This window comes from Anomalospiza imberbis, unplaced genomic scaffold, assembly GCF_031753505.1.
Source record: "Anomalospiza imberbis isolate Cuckoo-Finch-1a 21T00152 unplaced genomic scaffold, ASM3175350v1 scaffold_177, whole genome shotgun sequence".
NCBI lineage: Eukaryota > Metazoa > Chordata > Aves > Passeriformes > Viduidae > Anomalospiza > Anomalospiza imberbis.
In genome coordinates, this window is record NW_027099811.1 from 5,098 (window position 1) to 17,954 (window position 12,857).

General features: G+C 60.0%; 1 protein-coding gene across 1 annotated transcript; it reads right to left on the reverse strand.

The window, feature by feature from the left end:
• Positions 1-1,103: 1,103 nt before the first annotated feature.
• On the reverse strand, positions 1,104-12,000 carry LOC137466337 (myc-associated zinc finger protein-like). Its single transcript, XM_068178098.1, is given in 7 exon segments — positions 1,104-1,186; positions 2,675-2,886; positions 3,931-3,982; positions 4,603-4,667; positions 8,298-8,531; positions 8,533-9,004; positions 11,913-12,000. Coding segments are annotated over 7 exon segments (1,206 nt in total).
• Positions 12,001-12,857: the final 857 nt, after the last annotated feature.

Below are 12,857 nucleotides of genomic sequence, written 5' to 3' on the forward strand. Positions count from 1 at the left end.
ATTCGGGGGTTTTTAATGGAAAATTTGTGGCTTTTAGGGGATAAAAAGTGATTTGGGCGTGAAAAATGGGAATTTTTGGGGGAAAAAAGTCAATTTTGGGAAAAAAAAAAAGTGATTTTTGAGGAAATCCTGGAATTTGCGGTGGAAAATTCCAAATTTGGGCAAAAAATAATTTTAAATTGGGAAGGAAAAAATTAATTAAGTTTAATTTAATTTAGTTTTGTTTGATTTCATTTAATTTCGGGTTAAAATTTTTGAATTTCAGTGCAAAAAAATCGGGATTTAGAGAAAAAAAATTGATTTTGGCCCAAAAAGTCGCAATTTGGGGTCGGGAATTCCCAGTTTCTGGTAAAAAAAAATTAAATTTCATTAAAAAATTCAACTCTGGGAAACAAAAAAAAAATTCAAGTTGGGGGTCAGAATTCCCGATTTGGGGCCAAAATTCTCCGTTTTTGGCGCCGAACTTCTCCAGGTGCTGCCGAAATCCCCAAGTTTTGGGGGAAAACCGTCGCTTTTCGGCCCAAAATTTCCATTTCGGCTGCAGGACGGGAAAATTCCGGCGGGAAAATTCCGAGTTTGGGTGAGAAATTCCCAGTTTTGGGCCCGAACGTTTCGTCTTGGGCTCTCCCCAGAATTCGGGATTTTGGGGGCGGAATTTCGCCGTTTTTTGGGGGGAAACCGCGATAATCCGAGGCGGGGGAAATCCCGGATCCCGGCGTTCGGTTTCGGGTCAAAAAGTGAAAAGTTTTGGGGTCCAACGCTTCCATTTTGGGCGGAAAAATCCGGAATTTGGGGCCGGAAGTCGGGAACGCCTCTGCCCGAAATCCCGATTTTCCTGCCGAAATCCCCGGGAATTTCCCGGCTGGGCGTGGCCGTGACGTCACCGCCCCCCCCCTCGGCCCCGCCCCCTCCCTCCCCAGCCAATCCCGCGCCTCCATCGTGGGAAAAAAAAAAAAAAAAGGGGGCGGAGCCATTTGTCGGAACTCAGGTTTTTTATTGGTTCCCCTCCCCCCTCCCCCGTTTGGGGGCGGGGCTTGCAAGGGGGGGAGTGGGGCGGGTTTTGGGGTGGGGGAGGGGCTTTGGGAGGGGTGGCCCCTCCCCCCTCACCAGCCCTGGCTGCCCCCGGGGGTCCCGTCCAGGGGTGGGGGAGGGGCGGGGGCGGGGCTGGGGGCGGGGCAGCCGGAACCTGCGGGGGAGGAGGGGGAGGGGAGAGGAAAGAAAAAAAGGGGGAGGGGTCAGGGAGTGGCCCCTCCCCCATCTGGAGGGGAGGGGGGGGAAAAGCCCCCCCGGCCCCGCCCACAGAAGCCCCTCCCCCACCGTTCGTGACCTCCCCCTCCCCCTCAATTCTCACGGCCCCTCCCCCACCATGACCCCAAAAATCCCCTCCCCCAAACCGTCTGGCCCCTCCCCCACGACCACACCCACTGACCACACCCTCTTTTGCCACGCCCCCCCCTCCGTGCTCTCTCCCGCCCCCTTAGCGGGCCACAAACCCTCCCCCCCTTCCCCTCCCCCGCTGACCCCTCCCCCACTGACCGCTGACCCCTCCCCCACTGACCACTGACCCCTCCCCCACTGACCGCTGACCCCTCCCCCACTGACCGCTGACCCCTCCCCCACTGACCGCTGACCCCTCCCCGGCCAGAGCTGGGGCGTGGCCGCGGGGGGCGGGGCCACGCACACACCGGTGGTCAATGTAGGGGGTGTTGGCCACACCCACTGAGCACTGACCACACCCACTGAGGACTGACCACACCCACTGAGCACTGACCACAACCCACTGGCCACACCCAGGGACCACACCCACTGACCAATTGCCACTCCCAATTACCACACCCATTGACCACACCCACTGAACACACCCAGACCACACCCACTGACCACACCCATTGACCATTAACCACACCCTTTGACCACACCCACTGACCACACCCACTGACCACACCCAGACCACACCCACTAACCAATAACCACAGACCCATTGACCACACCCACTGACCACACCCAGACCACACCCACTAACCAATAACCACACCCATTGACCACACCCACTGACCACACCCAGACCACACCCACTAACCAATAACCACACCCATTGACCACACCCACTGAACACACCCAGACCACACTCACTGACCATTGACCCACACCCACTGACCACACCCACTGAGCACTGACCACACCCACTGACCACACCCACTGAGCACTGACCACACCCACTGACCACACCCCACTGAGCACTGACCACGCCCACTGACCACACCCACTGACCACACCCACTGACCACTGACCACTGACCACACCCTCTATTTACCCACACCCATTGACCACCCCCACTGACCACGCCTCTGACCACCCCCACTGACCACACCCACTGACCACACCACTGACAATTGACCACACCCATTGACCACACCCACTGACCAACACTGACCACACCCACTGACCACTGACTACACCCACTGACCACACCCATTGACCACACCCACTGACCACACCCATTGACCACACCCACTGATCACTGACCACACCCCCTGACCACACCCAACGAACACACCTCCTGACCCACGCCCAGTGACCACACCACTGACCACACCCACTGACCACGCCCACTGAGCACACCCATTGACAACACTGACCACACCCACTGACCACGCCCTCTGACCACCCCCACTAGCCGCTGGCCAATCCCCCGCGGCCGCTGGCCCCTGCCCCACCTCTGGCGGGGGCGTGGCCGCGGGGGTGGCGGGGCCGTGCACGCGCAGGTGGTCGCTGACGTAGGCGGCGCTCAGCAGCTTCCCGCAGACGTGGCACGGCACCTTGTCCTCGTGCCGCACGGCGTGGGCCCGCAGCCGGTCACGCGTGGGCAAACGCCGCCTCGCACGTCTGCGGGGGCCGGCCGGTCACTCGCGGGTCACCCCGGGGTCGTCCGGGGGGTCAAGGGGTCACTCAGGGGTCACTCAGGTGGTCAAGGGGTCAGGTGGTCATTGGGGTGGTCAAGGGGTCACTTAGAGGTCATTGGGTGGTCAAGGGGTCACGCGGGTGGTCAAGGGTCACTCAGGTGGTCATTGGGGTGGTCAAGGGGTCATCCAGGGTGGTTTGGGGTCACTCAGGTGGTCAAGGGGGTCACTCAGGTGGTCAAGGGGTCACTTAGAGGTCATTGGGGTGGTCAAGGGGTCACTCAGGGGTCATTGGGGTGGTCAAGGGGTCACTCAGGGGTCAAAACATCACGCGGGGTGGTTTGGGGTCACTCAGGTGGTCAAGGGGTCACCCCGGGGTCATTGGGGTGGTCAAGGGGTCACTCAGAGGTCATTGGGGTCGTCAAGTTGTCAGGTGGTCACTCAGGTGGTCAAGGAGTCACTCAGGTGGTCAAGGGGTCACCCCGGGGTCGTTCGGGGGGTCAAGGGGTCACTCAGGGGTCACTCAGGTGGTCAAGGGGGTCAGGTGGTCATTGGGGTGGTCAAGGGGTCACTTAGAGGTCATTGGGGTGGTCAAGGGGTCACTTAGAGGTCATTGGGGTGGTCAAGGGGTCACCCCGGGTCATTCGGGGGTCAAGGGGTCACTTAGAGGTCATTGGGGTGGTCAAGGGGTCATCCAGGGGTCATTGGGGTGGTCAAGGGGTCATCCAGGGGTGGTTTGGGGTCACTCAGGGGTCAAGGGGTCAGTCAGGGAGTTAAGGGGTCACTCAGGTGGTCAAGGGGTCACTCAGGGGTCATTCGGGGGTCAAAACGTCACGCGGGGTGGTTTGGGGTCACTCAGGTGGTCAAGGGGTCACTTAGAGGTCATTGGGGTGGTCAAGGGGTCACTCTGAGGTCACTCGGGTGGTCAAGGGGTCACTCAGGGGTCACTCAGGTGGTCAAGGGGTCACTCAGGGGTCATTGGGGTGGTCAAGGGTCACTCAGGTGGGCATTGGGGTGGTCAAGGGGTCACTTAGAGGTCATTGGGGTGGTCAAGGGGTCATCCAGGGGGTGGTTTGGGGTCACTCAGGGGTCAAGGGGTCAGTCAGGGAGTTAAGGGGTCACTCAGGTGGTCAAGGGTCACTCTGAGGTCACTCGGGTGGTCAAGGGGTCACTCAGGGGTCATTGGGGTGGTCAAGGGGTCATCCAGGGGTGGTTTGGGGTCACTCAGGGGTCAAGGGGTCAGTCAGGGAGTTAAGGGGTCACTCAGGTGGTCAAGGGGTCACTCTGAGGTCACTCGGGTGGTTTGGGGTCACTCAGGGGTCATTGGGGTGGTCAAGGGGTCATCCAGGGGTGGTTTGGGGTCACTCAGGGGTCAAGGGGTCAGTCAGGGAATCAAGGGGTCAGTCAGTGGTCAAGGGGTCACTCGGAGGTCATTGGGGTGGTCAAGTTGTCAGGTGGTCACTCAGGTGGTCAGGGGTCACTCAGGTGGTCAAGGGGTCACTCAGGGGTCATTCAGGGGTCATTTGGGGGGTCAAGGGGTTTCTCTGGGGTCACTCAGGGTCAAGGGGTCACTCAGGGGTCACTCAGGGTCAAGGGGTCACTCTGGGGTCACTCAGGGGTCAAGGGGTCAGTGTGGGCGGGGTCAGTGGTCAGGGTGGGTGTGGTGGGTGGGCGTGGTCAGCGGTCAGTGGGCGTGGCTCACCTGGCACTTGAAAGGGCCGCTCGGTGGAGTGCACCTGCCGGACGTGGCTGTTCAGGTGGTCCGGCCTGGGGGAGTGACCAGCAGTGACCAGTGACTGACCAGTGACCACTGGTGTGACCAGTGACTGGCCAGTGTCCCCAGTGACCACTGGTGTGACCAGTGACTGGCCAGTGTCCCCAGTGACCACTGGTGTGACCAGTGACTGGCCAGTGTCCCTGGTGACCACTGGTGTGACCAGTGACCACTGTGTGACCAGTGACTGGCCAGTGTCCCCAGTGACCACTGGTGTGACCAGTGACTGGCCAGTGTCCCTGGTGACCACTGGTGTGACCAGTGACCACTGGTGTGACCAGTGACCACCCGTGCCTGGCCAGTGTCCTCCAGTGACCAGGATGATGTCCCCAAGTCCCACCAGACCCACCGTGACCCAACAATGACCCAATGGCCACCGTGACCCAATGACCACCATGACCCAATGATGACCCCAAACACCACGTGACCCAATGACCACCATGACCCAATGACCACCATGACCCAACGATGACCACAAACCCCACCATGACCCAATGACCACCATGAGCCAATGACCGCCATGACCCAATGACCACCATGACCCAATGACCGCCATGACCCAATGATCGCCATGACCCAGCGACCGCCATGACCCAATGACCACCATGACCCAATGACCACCATGATGAAGACCCACCATGACCCAAACCCACCATGACCCAATGACTGCCATGACCCAACGATGACCCCAAACACCACCATGACCCAAAGGCCACCATGACCCAATGACCACCATGACCCAAAGGCCACCATGAGCCAACGATGACCCCAAACCCCACCACGACCCAATGACCGCCATGACCCAATGACCACCATGACCCAATGACCACCATGACCCAACGATGACCCCAAACCGCACCGTGACCCAATGACCACCATGACCCAACGATGACCCCAAACACCATCATGACCCAATGACCACCATGAGCCAAACCCTACCATGACCCAATGACCGCCAATGACCCAACGATGACCCCAAACCCCTCCATGACCCAATGACCGGCCATGACCCAATGACCACCATGAGCCAATGACAACATGACCCAATGGCCACCATGATGAAGACCCACCATGACCCAATGACCGCCATGACCCAACGATGACCCCAAACCCCTCATGACCGCCATGACCCAATGACCACCATGACCCAATGACCGCCATGACCAATGACCCCCATGACCCAACGATGACCCCAAACACCCTCCATGACCCAATGACCACCATGACCCAAAGGCCACCATGATCCAATGACCACCATGACCCAACGATGACCCCAAACACCACCATGACCCAATGACCCGCCATGACCCAATGGCCACTGTGACCCAATGGCCACCATGACCCAACGATGACCCCAAACCCCACCATGACCCAATGACCGCCATGACCCAAAGGCCACCATGAGCCAAACCCTACCATGACCCAATGACCACCATGAGCCAATGACTGCCATGACCCAATGACCGCCATGACCCAACGATGACCCCAAACTGCACCACGACCAATGACCGCAATGACCCAATGGCCACCGTGACCCAATGACCGCCATGACCCAATGGCCACCGTGACCCAACGGCCGCCGTGACCCAACGATGACCCCAAACTGCACCACGACCCAATGACCGCCATGACCAATGACCACCGTGACCTAATGACCACCATGACCCAACGATGACCCCAAACCGCACCGTGACCCAATGACCACCATGACCCAATGACCACCATGACCCAAAGGCCACCATGAGCAAACCCTACCACGACCCAATGACCACCATGAGCCAATGACCACCATGACCAATGACCCCCATGACCCCAACGATGACCCCAAACCCCTCCATGACCCAATGACCGCCATGACCCCAATGACCGCCATGACCCAATGACCAACGTGACCCAATGACCACCATGACCCAACGATGACCCCAAACCCCACCACGACCCAATGACCACCATGAGCCAATGACCACCATGAGCCAATGACCACCATGAGCCAATGGCCACCATGACCCAATGGCCACCATGATGAAACCCACCATGACCCAATGACCACCATGACCCAATGATGACCCCAAACCGCACCGTGACCCAATGACCACCATGACCCAACGATGACCTCAAACCCACCATGACCCAATGACCACCGTGACCCAATGACCGCCATGACCCAATGACCGCCATGACCCAATGACCGCCATGACCCAACGATGACACCAAACCGCACTGTGACCCAATGGCCGCCATGACCCAATGACCACCATGACCCAACGATGACCCCAAACCCTACCATGACCCAATGACCACCATGACCCAATGACCACCGTGATGAAGACCCACCATGACCCAATGACCACCATGACCCAATGACCGCCATGACCCAATGACCGCCATGACCCAACGATGACACCAAACCGCACTGTGACCCAATGGCCGCCATGACCCAATGACCACCATGACCCAACGATGACCCCAAACCCTACCATGACCCAATGACCACCATGACCCAATGACCACCGTGATGAAGACCCACCATGACCCAATGACCACCGTGACCCAATGACCGCCATGACCCAATGACCGCCATGACCCAACGATGACACCAAACCGCACTGTGACCCAATGGCCGCCATGACCCAATGACCACCATGACCCAACGATGACCCCAAACCCTACCATGACCCAATGACCACCATGACCCAACGATGACCTCAAACCCCACCATGACCCAATGACCACCGTGACCCAATGACCGCCATGACCCAATGACCGCCATGACCCAATGACCGCCATGACCCAACGATGACACCAAACCGCACTGTGACCCAATGGCCGCCATGACCCAATGACCACCATGACCCAACGATGACCCCAAACCCTACCATGACCCAATGACCACCATGACCCAATGACCACCGTGATGAAGACCCACCATGACCCAATGACCACCATGACCCAATGACCGCCATGACCCAATGACCGCCATGACCCAACGATGACACCAAACCGCACTGTGACCCAATGGCCGCCATGACCCAATGACCACCATGACCCAACGATGACCCCAAACCCTACCATGACCCAATGACCACCATGACCCAATGACCACCGTGATGAAGACCCACCATGACCCAATGACCACCGTGACCCAATGACCGCCATGACCCAATGACCGCCATGACCCAACGATGACACCAAACCGCACTGTGACCCAATGGCCGCCATGACCCAATGACCACCATGACCCAACGATGACCCCAAACCCTACCATGACCCAATGACCACCATGACCCAAAGATGATGCCAAACCGCACCGTGACCCAATGACCGCCATGACCCAATGACCACCATGACCCAATGACCACCATGACCCAATGACCACCATGACCCAACGACCGCCATGACCCAATGATGACCCCAAACCCTACCATGACCCAATGACCGCCATGACCCAATGACCACCGTGACCTAATGACCACCATGACCCAACGATGACCCCAAACCGCACCGTGACCCAATGACCACCATGACCCAATGACCACCATGACCCAACGGCCGCCGTGACCCAACGCTGACCCCATACCCCACCGCGCCCAACACCCCATGGCCGTGCCCCCCGCGCCGCCCACCTGGAGAAGCTCTTGCCGCAGTGCCCGCAGGCGTAGGGCTTGTGCACGTGTCCCTGGTGCGAGCGCACGTGCGACGCCATCCTGTCCTTGCGCTTGAAGCGCTGCTGGCACACGGGGCACTGGAAGGGCCGCTCGTCCGTGTGCGACAGCCGGTGCCGCTTCAGGTGGTAGACGTCGCGGAACGCCTTCCCGCACGTGTCGCACGCGTGGCTCTTCCGCGCCGCCGCCGCCGCCGCCGCCCGCCGCGCGCTTCGGCGCCGCCGCCGCCGCCCCGGCGCCGTCGCCCTCCTCGCCTTGCGGGGCGGGCGTGGCATCGAGGAGGTCTTGGGGGAGGGGCAGCAGGGTGGGGGAGGGGCGGGGGCCGCGTTTCGGGGCGCCGGGCGCGCCGTGCGTGGCCTGGTGGCGCCGCAGGTTGTAGCCGTTCTTGAACTCCTTGGCGCACAGCCCGCACACGTAGGGGGCGCCCTTGCCCCTGCGCGGCGGCGACGTCACCGCCGGCGTCGCGGCGGCGGGCGCGGTCTCGGGGGGCGACGTCGCCGGCGGAGGGGGCGGGGCTTTGAGGGGGGAGGGGTCGATGGTGGGGGTTTGGGGGGGAGGGGCGGGGGGGGAGGGGGAGGGTCGGGGGTGGGCGGGGGCGGGGGGAGGGGCAGGAGGTCGACGGGGAGGGGGGGGGAGGGGGAGGGGGCGGGGGGAGGGGCAGCGGCGGCCTGGGGAGGGGGAGGGGAGAGAGGCGGGCCAGTGTAAACCGGTTTGGACTGGTGCGGACCAGTAGAAACCAGTTTGGACCAGTATGGGTCACTATAGACCAGTTTGGACCAGTATGGGTCACTATAGACCAGTTTGGACCAGTATGGGTCACTATAGACCAGTGTAAACCAGTTTGGACTGGTGCGGACCAGTATAAACCAGTTTGGACCAGTATGGGTCACTATAGACCAGTTTGGACCAGTATGGGTCACTATAGACCAGTGTAAACCAGTTTGGACTGGTTTGGACCAGTATGGGTCACTATAGACCAGTGTAAAACAGTTTGGACTGGTGTGGACCAGTATAAACCAGTTTGGACCAGTATGGGTCACTATAGACCAGTGTAAACCGGTTTGGACTGGTGTGGACCAGTATAAACCAGTTTGGACCAGTATGGGTCACTATAGGCCAGTGTAAACCGGTTTGGACTGGTGTGGACCAGTATAAACCAGTTTGGACCAGTATGGGTCACTATAGGCCAGTGTAAACCAGTTTGGACTGGTGTGGACCAGTATAAACCAGTTTGGACCAGTATGGGTCACTATAGACCAGTGTAAACCAGTTTGGACTGTGCGGACCAGTATAACCAGTTTGGACAGTATGGGTCACTATAGGCCAGTATGGACCAGTATAAACCAGTTTGGACCAGTATAGGCCACTATAGACCAGTAAAAAACCCCTATGGACTGGTATGGAGCAGTATAAACCAGTACAGACCAGTATAAACCAGTATGGACTGGTAGGGAGCAGTTTGGACCAGTACAGGTCACTGTGGACCAGTACCAGTATAAACCACTATGGACCAGTAAGGAGCGGTATAAACCAGTACGGACCAGTATGGACCAGTTTAGACTGGTATGGGTCAGTATGGACCAGTTTGGACCCAGTATGAACCAGTTTGGATGAGTTTGGACCAGTATGGACCAGTTTAGGCCAGTTTAGACCAGTATGGACCAGTAAGAACAGTAATAGACCAGTAAATCCAGTATAGACCAGTATGGACCAGTGTGGGTCAGTATGGACCAGTATACACCGGTTACACCAGTATGGGCCAGTAACAGACCAGTACCACCAGTACTGACCAGTAAAACCAGTAACGGGAGCCAAGCCGGTGTCCCCAGTGCTGCCACCAGTGCTCCCAGTAACACCAGTAACACCGGCAGCAGCTCCCCCAGCGCTCCCAGTGCTCCCAGTAACACCAGTGACAGCTCCCAGTGCTCCCAGTAACACCAGTAACACCGGCAGCAGCTCCCCCATCGCCCCCAGTGCTCCCAGTAACACCAGTGACAGCTCCCAGTGCTCCCAGTAACACCAGTGACAGCTCCCAGTGCTCCCAGTAACACCAGTAACACCGGCAGCAGCTCCCCCATCGCTCCCAGTGCTCCCAGTAACACCAGTAACAGCTCCCAGTGCTCCCAGTAACACCAGTGACAGCTCCCAGTGCTCCCAGTAACACCAGTAACAGCTCCCAGTGCTCCCAGTAACACCAGTAACACCGGCGGCAGCTCCCCCATCGCTCCCAGTGCTCCCAGTAACACCAGTAACAGCTCCCAGTGCTCCCAGTAACACCAGTAACAGCTCCCAGTGCTCCCAGTAACACCAGTAACAGCTCCCAGTGCTCCCAGTAACACCAGTGACAGCTCCCAGTGCTCCCAGTAACACCAGTAACAGCTCCCAGTGCTCCCAGTAACACCAGTGACACCGGCAGCAGCTCCCCCAGCGCTCCCAGTGCTCTCAGTAACACCAGGAACAGCTCCCAGTGCTCCCAGTAACACCAGTGACAGCTCCCAGTGCTCCCAGTAACACCAGTGACAGCTCCCAGTGCTCCCAGTAACACCAGGAACAGCTCCCAGTGCTCCCAGTAACACCAGTGACAGCTCCCAGTGCTCCCAGTAACACCAGTGACAGCTCCCAGTGCTCCCAGTGCTCCCAGTACAGAGCCACACCGGTGTCCCCATCACCCCCATCGCTCCCAGTGCTCCCAGTAACACCAGTAACAGCTCCCAGTGCTCCCAGTACAGAGCCACTCCGGTGTCCCCATCACCCCCAGTGCTGCCAGTACCACCAGTAACAGCTCCCAGTGCTCCCAGTACAGAGCCACACCAGTGTCCCCATCACCCCCAGTGCTCCCAGTACCACCAGTAACAGCTCCCAGTGCTCCCAGTGCTCCCAGTAACACCAGGAACAGCTCCCAGTGCTCCCAGTACAGAGCCACTCCGGTGTCCCCATCACCCCCAGTGCTCCCAGTAACACCAGTGACAGCTCCCAGTGCTCCCAGTGCCACCAGTACCAGCCCCCTCAGCCCCCCCAGTGCTCCCAGTGCTCCCAGTACAGAGCCACACCAGTGTCCCCATCACCCCCAGTGCCACCAGTAACAGCTCCCAGTGCTCCCAGTAACAGCTCCCAGTGCTCCCAGTACAGAGCCACTCCGGTGTCCCCATCACCCCCAGTGCTCCCAGTACCACCAGTAACAGCTCCCAGTGCTCCCAGTGCTCCCAGTACAGAGCCACATCAGTGTCCCCATCACCCCCAGTGCTCCCAGTACCACCAGTAACAGCTCCCAGTGCTCCCAGTACAGAGCCACACCAGTGTCCCCATCACCCCCAGTGCTCCCAGTGCTCCCAGTAACAGCTCCCAGTGCTCCCAGTACAGAGCCACACCAGTGACCCCATCCCCCCCAGTGCTCCCAGTACCACCAGTAACAGCTCCCAGTGCTCCCAGTGCTCCCAGTACCGCCCCACCCCGCTGTCCCCACCCCTCCCAGTCCCTCCCAGTCCCTCCCAGTGCCCCCAGTCCGAGCCTCCCTCCCCCCATCCCCCCCCCAACAACAGCCCCTCCCCCTCCAGCGCTCCCAGTCCGATCCCCCACCCTCCCCCACCCACCCCTCCCCCACCCCCAGCAGCGCCGCCCCTCCCCCCACCTGGAAGATGAAGCTGCTCCAGTTCGCGGGGTCCATCTCGCGACAGTCGCGACCGAATCGCGACCGAATCGCGGCCGGGGAGGAGGAGGAGGAGGAGGAGGAGGAGGAGGAGGAGGGAGGAGGAGGGGGAGGGGTGGGGGTGGGGGAGGGGTGGGGGGGATCGGGTGGGGGGAGGGGCGGGGGGCTCTGAGGGAGGGGGGGGGAGGGCGAGCGGCGTGAGGGGAGAGGTGGGCGGGGCTTCGCTGAGGGGAGGAGGGGCGTGGTCGGCAGCCAGGCGCTGATTGGGCGCGGCGCGCCAACGGCGGGCGATGATTGGGCGGGGCGATGTAAGCCACGCCCCTCTAATCTTTCCCCCTCCCCCCCCCTCAGGGGAAGCCACGCCCACCGCGGGTTTCCCGCCCTGCCGCCGCTGCCGCGCGCCACAAAATGGAGGCGGCACAAGCCCACCCCCTCCCCTCAGGAAAGGAGAGCGCTGATTGGTCGGGACACGCCCACGGAGAGGCGGGAGAACCAATCAGGAGCCAGCGGGGCGGCGGCGCCATGTTGGGGGAGCGTTGTCATGGCAACCGCGGGGATGATAGGGCGAGACGGCAGGGGCGTGGGGGGCGACAAAGCCACGCCCCCTAATCAACAGGGCCACGCCCTGGTGATTAATTGGTGGTTAATTAATTATTAATGGCGCGCCCGCGGTGGTGTGGCCACGCCCTGGCCGTGACCCCGCCCCCGCCAGGTGAAACCACGCCCACTCCCGGCGTTTTCCCCGCCATTTTTGCTCCCCTCAGGAGGCGCCGCCATTTTGAGCCCCCCCCCGGAGCGGCGCCAAAATCGCTCAAAATTCACCCGAAATTCCCCAAAATTCCCAAAAAATTCCCCCCAAATTCACCCAAATCCCA